Source organism: Chaetura pelagica, unplaced genomic scaffold (genome assembly GCF_000747805.2).
Source record: "Chaetura pelagica isolate M959 unplaced genomic scaffold, ChaPel_1.0 scaffold587, whole genome shotgun sequence".
In the NCBI taxonomy this organism is placed as follows: domain Eukaryota; kingdom Metazoa; phylum Chordata; class Aves; order Apodiformes; family Apodidae; genus Chaetura; species Chaetura pelagica.
The window spans coordinates 234,258-242,697 of NW_009953909.1; the positions used below are offsets into that span (position 1 = coordinate 234,258).

Sequence of the window (8,440 nt, forward strand, 5' to 3'; positions counted from 1 at the left end):
TCGCTGGGCCGGGCGGCGGCCCCGGGGCAGCACGGTGAGCCCGGGACACCCTCGAGGTGGCGGCTGCTGAGGGACACGTGGATGGAGGCAGAAGATCTTCTGGGCAGGGACACCAGCGGGGCTGGTCCCGCCCCGCGGCAGCTCCTTTGTGCTGCCCTTGCTGACGGGCTGGGAAGTGCTTTCTTGCCTTCCTCATTCCTGCCTGCACGTCTCGGAGGGGTCGGTCACTGCTCTGCCTGGAGAGGAGAAGCACAGAGAGCCCTTCATGTCCCATCTGCCCTTTGCAACAGCCCAAGCAGAGCCCTGGGGCAGAGCTGGTAGCTCCTCACTCGGCTTTGCTGCTTCCTGCAAGTCGTGTCTCAGGGGCAGGTGATGAGCTTTGAACTCTTCTGTCTGCAGCAGCAGATGGCACTGGAGGAGAGCAGAACCAAGCAGGGCACCTCTCCTGCTGCCAGCACCAGCCAGGTGCCCCAGGCCACACCGCTGCCTTCCTCGGAGCACCTGGGCTGCCCAGTCTCCTGACTCCATCCTCAGGGAGGCCTTGGGGAGTGTGTGCTGGCACAGGGGCTGTTTGCTGTGCATCCTGGAGTGGAGCTGCAGAAATGCCCTCTGTCCCCTCTGCCCGAGGCCTTTTCAGCTCCTTGTCGGCCGAGAGGGACCCGTGGAATCTGAGGTGCCAGACCTGGAGCTCTGCACAGGAGAGGTTGATGCCCACCTGCAGAAAGGGAGCAGCAGCTTGTTCCTCTGGCCACCAGCACCACAGACCTGCCAGCAGAGGCCATGGTGGTGGCCACACCAGAGTCCCAGAGAGGGACTGAAGGAGGTCCCTGAGGAGGCACCACAGCAGCCGTGATGGGGCCCCAAAGAAGGGCCAAAGCTGGTTCCTGGGGCAGCACTTTGCTGCCTGCACCACAGCCCAGAGAGGGATGGACTGAATCAGATCCACGAGGTGGCACCTCAGTGGCCTCTCTCACCACACCTGGAGCTCAGACTCCTTGAGGACATGGCAGCAGAGAAGGGCTTGGAGTGCTGCTTGCCACAAGGGCCAAGCTCCTCTGTCCCAGCAGGACACCAGGCCTCCTCCAGGAACGGGGTGGGATTCCTCTGGGGAACAGAGCACTGCAAGGACCTGATCCCCTGCCAGGGAGGGCAGTGCAGCACTTGCTCCAGAGGCAGGTTCCTGAGGTGACACCATGGGGCTCATACCATGGCCCTAGAGAGGGGCTGATCCTGCAGCCTTGCTGGGCTCATGGTCTGGTAGCTCCTGGGGAACCACAGACTCAAGAAGATGGGAAGGGAGCTCTGAAAATCATCTAGTCCAAGCCCAGGCAGAGCAGGGGCTGCCCAGGGCTGCTCCAGTCAGGCTCTGATGAAGGACAGAGCCTCCAGACCCCTCTGGGCAGCCTCTGCCAGGCCTTGACCTCCCTCCAAATAAACTTATGTTAGGGTCAGTGAGAGGCTCCTTTATGTCTGTTGGTGCCCGTTGATGTGTCTGAGGAACTCTGGTAGGTCTTTGGAAATGGCCTAGGCCCCTGGTTGTGCCTTGGTCGTCCTCACCAGCCCCCATCATCCTCACCTTTATCTGCTGCCCCCAGACCCATCCCATAGCTCTGTGGAGCAGGGAAGGAGCTGAGGGGCTCCCACCCTCCCCCCCAGCTCTTCACCTCTCAGCTCTCTAGGCTTCTGCACCTGAAACCCCTTTGTTCAGGCTGTTGTACTTTCCCTCACATTATTTTCAGAGAGGAATTGCCAGGAGGAGCTGGTACCCCTTAAACCTTAGGATTTCAGCAGAGCTGTTGCTTGGCACAGCAACAGATCTCCACACAAACCCCAGGTGGGGGGTGTTGCTGTTCATCGCTGGAAGCTGGTAGAGCCACTCCTAGGCTCCCTGGAGTTTTTCTCCCCCAGAAACCTGCTTCCAATAAACCTGGAGTTGCCCCAGCTCCCCCACTGTCCTCGAAGTCGGGGTCTTGCTGCTAAAGGCTGTCCTGGGGGAGCCCCCCCAGCCCCAGCAGCGTGTGGCACAGGGGTGTCCGTGCACAGGGCCGAGCTGCCCTAGCTGGCTGTGCCTCTAGATCCTTTCTTCTTCCCATGCAGAACATCCCATCTGGCATGAGCTGCTGTTTGTTTCTCTCCCGTTCTGGAAAATCCACTCTCTGGCCCAGGCAGCAGCTCTGAGGGTGGTGCCAGGGACCTGGAAGTGCTGGATGTGCCCACCTAAACACACACAAGTGCTTCACTGGGAAAACCCTGGGAAGACAGAGGTCAGCATTCTGCATGGAGGTACCTTTGTGCCAAAGCTGTATTTCTGCTGCTGGAGAATAATAAAAAGATCCAAACCATTTCTGCCCAAATAAAAATACCCCCCCCAAAAAAAAAAAACAAAACAAAAAAACCACAACAAAAAACCAACCACAACCACCAAAACACAAAACCCAAACAGCAGACAAAACCCCACAGAAACAAAGGCTCTTGGAAAAGTGCAAATAGGCTGACACAGTCTGAAGGCAGAGGCAGTGCTGCTCTGGAAGAGGTCACCTGCCCAAAGGCTGGGGCAGTGGGTGAGCTCAGGAGGTCTTGACAAAAACTGGCACCTCTGTGAGACCAGCAGAGTAATTCCTGAGGATGGTGCCTCCGTCAAACAGGCGGGCAGTGCTGGTGTCCCTCCACAGGTGTCCTGCTCCAGGCAGGTAGATATCTCTCCACGTGTGTCCTCTCTCTGTGACTGGGGCCACCAGGACCTGCAGGGAGAAGAAGAAAGGACAGAGCAGTGTAGCAGGTAGAGCCAAGCACAGGGGATCCCTGAGGAGCAAGTCTGGCTCCTGGCTGCCAGCAGGAACATCCAGGCAGCAGGGACCAAAGCTGGGGAGGACAAGGCTTCTGGAATGGCAGGGAGAATTCCTTTCTGTTAGATCAAGACACAAGCTCCTGCTGAGCTTTGCTTTTGGCTTTGGGATGTATTTTGGGGTGGCAATGCCACCATGATTAGCAGCCAGCCCCCTGGCTGAGCACGTTGCTGCAAAACCAATGCAATAGGATGAGCTGAGGGTCATGTTTTAATGAAAAAAATAACCAAAACCAACTGTAGGAACTGTCAAAATCTTAGAGCTGCTGGATCCTGCTTCCAGGCAAAGCAGGAGGGACAAAGGTAAAGCGATGCTGCTGCACAAAATAAAAAGCCTTCTTACAAAAATGGGAGGCTGTGGCACAACTTTCTTCCAGAACTGTCCTCTACAGGAGGCCTGAACTGCCTTTCCACGAGTTCTGATTTAAAGCAGCCACAGATCCCACCAAACACGGCACCATCTCAGTGCTAGATGGAGACCTCCTGGGATCAGGGGGCACCTCTGCAGGGAAGGCAACAGCAGCAGCTTCCCCCGCTGCACGAGCCACCACCAACGTGTGGGAACACGGGATGTGCAAGGAAAACTCACTGAATCTCCCTACTTTGCTCCCCGTTACCCTCTGGGGGGGTCCAGCCCCCCCCCCCCCCCCGGTTGCAAGAGTCCTGTTTCTCATACTGATCAGCTGTAGGTGGCTCAGCTCTGAGGGGGTTTGGATTACATTTTAATCTATTGGCTGATGTGTATTATATTGAGAATACTGAGCTTGGGATCCTGGATTCCACAGGAGACAGTTCCCAATGCATGTGTATAATTGTTAATTAACGCTCATCCCACTTGCTGTTGTAACTGAGTAAATAGCAACAGTTCCTTGTGACATTTGTCATTTAGAATTAGTGGCAATAATTGTGGGAAATATTAGTAGGCTGATTGGATGTGGGTGGAAGACCTGGGGGTTGGGATTCCCAGAGCAACTGAAGTGGACCCTTAGTTCCTGGGCAGCTTCAATGGGAGTTGAGTACCAGTGTCATTTGGATAAGTCCCAGTTGTTATTCAGGGCTTTAATCATCCCAAAGACTTTAACAAGCAGGGATGCTGACTAGGTACTGTAAACATGGGGAAGAGCAAAGCAGCCCTCATAGAATCATGGAATGATCTGGGTTGGAAGGGACCTTAAAGCCCATCCAGTTCCAACCCCCTGCATGGGCAGGGACACCTCCCAGCAGCCCAGGCTGCTCCAAGCCCCATCCAACCTGCCCTTCAACACTGCCAGGGATGGGGCAGCCACAGCTTCCCTGGGCAGCCTGGGCCAGGCTCTCACCAGCCTCACAGGGAAGAGTTTACTTCCAATATCTCCCCTCAATCTCCCCTCTTTCAGCTTAAAACCCTTCCCCCCCTTGTCCTCTCCCTCCCTGCCCTTGTCCCAAGCCCCTCCCCAGCTTTCCTGGAGCCCCTTCAGGCACTGGAAGCTGCTCTCAGGTCTCCCTGGAGCCTTCTCTTCCCCAGGCTGAACACCCCAGCTCTCCCAGCCTGGCTCCAGAGCTGCTCCAGCCTTCAGATCATCTCCGTGACCTCCTCTGGGCTTGCTCCAAGAGTTCCAAGGGGCATAGTGTCCTCCTCTGCAGGGCACGGGGACATACCCAGGTGTCACAGCAGACCCAGGGGGGGGTGCTGAAGGCCATCACGGGCAGGAACGTCACGATCTGCAGCCACCGCACGTACAGCTCCGGGTCCCCCGGGGTGTCCCCAGCCAGACTCCCTCCTGCCAGGGACAAAGAGCTGAGTGAAGCTGCTTGGGGGCATCTCATCGTGGAATGAGTCCCAAGTGACCTGCTCTCCCTGCAGCCAGAAGTTGTTACCCCATGGCAAAAGGAGCTGGATTCTCCCCACCCATGCAGTTCTTCCTTGAGCCCCATCAGATGCCACCAGACACCCATCCCTGGCTGGTTTAGGACCAGACATGCTGGGGATGATGTCTCAGGAGTTTCTGAACTGTAGCAGAAATACTACAAAAGGTGATTTCCTGCCAAGAAGAGTTTTGGGAAAGTGCTGAGCTTCCCTGCCACTTTGATGTGCAAAGATGAAGCACGATGGGAATGAACTCTTGTAGTTTGGATCCTTTCAAATTCATAGTGGAAAGTGGTGGGAAAGCAGGGGATAGATAACGGTGTAAACAGAAAGATGTAGTGGAAGGGGATCCCAGTTCCCCTCTGAAGCACCGGAGAGGGGCTTGGGAAGGATGGGAGAGGGTGGGATGGGACAGGGAAAGGGAACTGAAGCCCTTGGGGCTGGAGTGTTCCAGGAGCTGTCACTCTGAGAGCCTGGTGCAGCTTCCCCTAGAAACAGCACAACCCCCTCAGTGCTGAGGGCTCATCCAGAGCCCCCACTGAGCCCCGTTTCTTCCAGAGGCTCTTCCCACCTGAGTGGCCCCTGTGCCCTCGTGCAGCTCCCGACGGGCCACACACCCAGCAGCCCATGGGCACCTCTCTGGGGAGGGGGCTGGGGCAGCACTGCCTCAGCCTCCTTTCCTAGGGAGGGCTGGCTAAAAAGAGAGGCCACACTGAGAAACTGCTCAGCAGCCTCCACGTGTTGGGGACACGCTTTAAACACAGCTCAGCCCCCATTAAAGGGTCATTTCTCAGCTCCCCAGTGAAGCAGCTCTGCAAAGGGCAGTCCCACAGCCCCGGCTGCTTCTGGGGCTGCCCAGGAACATTTACAACACGTCTCCTTGTTTTCAGTTCCTCGGTCAATTCCCTAGTAACATTCAACCCAATCAAGTCAGCCTGGTGGAAAGTTGGGTACCAGGAACCAAGTCCTTCAAGCACCCATAGAGCCCTCCCAAGGCAGGGGGTGCAAACACCCCGAGCAGCCTCTGCAGAAAAGCCAGGGGGAAGGGAAGTGGGAATGAAATCCTCACCTACTGCATCGGGGATGAAGAAGTTGTAGCCCAGGAGGCTGTAGTGCAGCACGGAAGGGATCAGCCCCTTCAGCCCCGCGTGGCTCCAGTCCGAGCGCAGGGGGCTCATCTGGATGAAGAGTGGGAGGTGGCTGGACCTGGGGACAAACACCCCCCAGGCTGTCACGGGGCTGCTGGCAGCCCCAGCTCCTGCTGCCAGGGACAGGGACAGGCTCCTCCAACCACTTGGCATCCCTGTTGGAGGGAAACCAGTGCTCCCAGAACCACTCCCACCGCCGTGCCTGCCAGATCTGGTAACTCCAGACCTCCTCCTTCTCCCTAAATCCCTGATTCAGACTTTCCTTCTCCTGGCTTGGCCTCACGAGGACCATGGCTTGGCAGCCCACCTTGATGGCAGCTCAGCCATGCTCTGGGCTGCAGCCCTGCTCTCCCTCCTTCTCACGTGGCAGCACCAACCCTGGTGGGAAGATGCTCAGAAAAAAACCATACCCAGGACACCAGCTGGGGTGTCATTTTTTTTCCTCCAGCAACATTTCTATGCCTCAGGTTTCCCTGGATGGTGCAGAGGTGCTGTCATCAAGCAGCCCAGTGCAGGGGACAGTGTTTCTGGTGGCCATAAAGGGTTAAATCTAGGCCTTCATGATGAGATTTGGCTTGAAAAATGGTCTGGAGCTCATCTAGCCAAGGGGTGGGGCTGGTCTGAGTCTGCTTGCCCCTAGAGCTTGGCTGCCTCCTCACCCCAACTGGGTGCTGACTCCCCAAAGGTCTCCCAGGGACACTTTCATCTCAGGAGGTGGGGAGGCTGACGTGGTGGTTTATGAAACACTCCTGGCCTGGAAACTGCCCAGCAGGAAAGGGACGATCCTAGATGGTTAGAAAAAGTGCTGTTCCCTGGTTTTGCAGACAGCTCAGGAAGAGCCCATCACTGCCCTGCCACCTGCAGCTCTGCCTTGCCTTCGGAAATGAGCTATTCAGAAGTTGTTAGAAGTTGCCTCCTCGTGCAATTTGCCATCAGTGCCTCATTCACACCACGGAACAAGAGGTTTTGCATCAGCCTGCAGGGCCCTTGGCAGCTGCCAAGCCTCAAAAGAATGGGGAAAAAAAGAAAATTCAGTGGGGTTTTTTGTGCCTTTGGGTGAAGGGTCTCCAGGCAGGTCCCAGCTGCTGAGAACACGTTCACCCTGCTGGGGACCGTGTGAACATGAGGAGTCAGAAAACTGCAGCTGTTTGACTCCACAAGCAAATAGCAGCGTGGGGGTTTGGCCAAGGCTCTGGGGCTCACCCTGTCCCTCCTGCAGCAGAAGCAGGGACCTGGTGCTTGACCAGCCATAAATGACAAGATGCATTTTTATTGCATCTGGTATTAACACATGTAAGTGCTTTTATGTTCTGAGATGTTAAAAATCATTAAAACTCTCCAGGAAAGCAAGGAAGAGAGGGTGTGAGAATGACCCCTCCCTGGTTATTGCCTTAGACCTCCTCCCTGCTGGCCCCCTGGGTGCTGAGCAGCCTCTGGGCACCCCAAGGGCACATTTAAGCATCACCTTGCCCCTCTCCCAAGGTGCCACCAGCTCCAGCAAAGCAGCTCCCCCCTCGGTACCCACCTGGTACCAGCACTGATGACAGTGGCATTTCCCAGCGTGGCAAGTGCTGCTGCCAGCACCTGGGTGTACCGATCACCCTGCAGCTCAGCAGGAGGTGGCAGAGCCTGCTCCAGGAAGGTGTTCCCCTCAGCACCCTCGAAGACCACATAGGTGGCTCCCAGCTGCTGCTGCAGGCGCTGGGCACGTGCCAGGTACCAGCTCAGGGCCTCCTCACTGGTGACGTTCAGCCGGGCACAGAGCTGCCCCTTCCACATGGTCAGCAGTGGGACCTGGGGCAGAGGAGGGGGGGGGGAAATGCCCATCAGACCCTGGAAATGTCCCAGGAGCCCCCGTGTGAGGTGGGAGGGTGCCAGCCCTGCCCTCCTCCTGGCGCTGTCCCAGTGCAACCCATACAGGTGTGAACCCCCTTCCACCCCCCCTCCAAAAGGATAAATAATCCCTGAGCTGGTGGCAAACTGGCCAATCATGCACACGGCTGCCCAAGCTGCTGAACAGGGTGAGGGGGAGTGGGTTTAACCTGGGAGAGGGGAGATTTAGGTTAGACATGGAAGAAATTCTTTGCTGTGAGGGTGGGGAGAGCCTGGCCCAGGCTGCCCAGGGAAGCTGTGGCTGCCCCATCCCTGGCAGTGTTGAAGGGCAGGTTGGATGGGGCTTGGAGCAGCCTGGGCTGGTGGGAGGTGTCCCTGCCCGTGCAGGGGGTGGGACTGGATGGGCTTTAAAGTCTCTCCAACCCAAACCAGTCTGGGATTCTAAGGAAAAAGGGAACTGGGGGGATTTTTCTGAACATTAGCAACTATAAAAAAACCCAAACAAACCAACCCACAGCTACGTATTTTGGCAGTGGGAATTCAAAAGCTGCTTCCTTTTGCAACAGAAGAGAAGCAGCTGCTCCCCGGGACGTGGCTCTGCCCCCAGCACAGGGGGGCCGGCTTGTCCCCCTCTGCAGGTGTTTATCCAGCTCCCATTCCGATTTTTTGGGTGGAGGGGGGGGAGGAGGGTCCCGTACCGAGCAGCCCCCGGGGCAGGGCTGGAGGCTGAGCCAGGAACCGGCCCGCCCGGCCCGCAGGGAGCGCAGG

The 8,440-nt window shown here is 56.9% G+C and overlaps 1 protein-coding gene across 1 annotated transcript in view; it reads right to left on the reverse strand.

The window, feature by feature from the left end:
• Positions 1 to 2,567: 2,567 nt before the first annotated feature.
• The window catches only part of LOC104392110 (SITS-binding protein-like), a 16,385-nt gene continuing 10,512 nt past the window's right edge, over positions 2,568 to 8,440 (reverse strand). Inside the window, exons 4-8 of the mRNA XM_010001468.1 lie at positions 8,371 to 8,438; positions 7,365 to 7,633; positions 5,761 to 5,897; positions 4,484 to 4,605; positions 2,568 to 2,741 (exon numbers count right to left, since the gene is read on the reverse strand). Coding sequence (XP_009999770.1) covers positions 2,568 to 2,741; positions 4,484 to 4,605; positions 5,761 to 5,897; positions 7,365 to 7,633; positions 8,371 to 8,438 — 770 coding nt within the window. The remainder of the gene's footprint in view (positions 2,742 to 4,483; positions 4,606 to 5,760; positions 5,898 to 7,364; positions 7,634 to 8,370; positions 8,439 to 8,440) is intronic.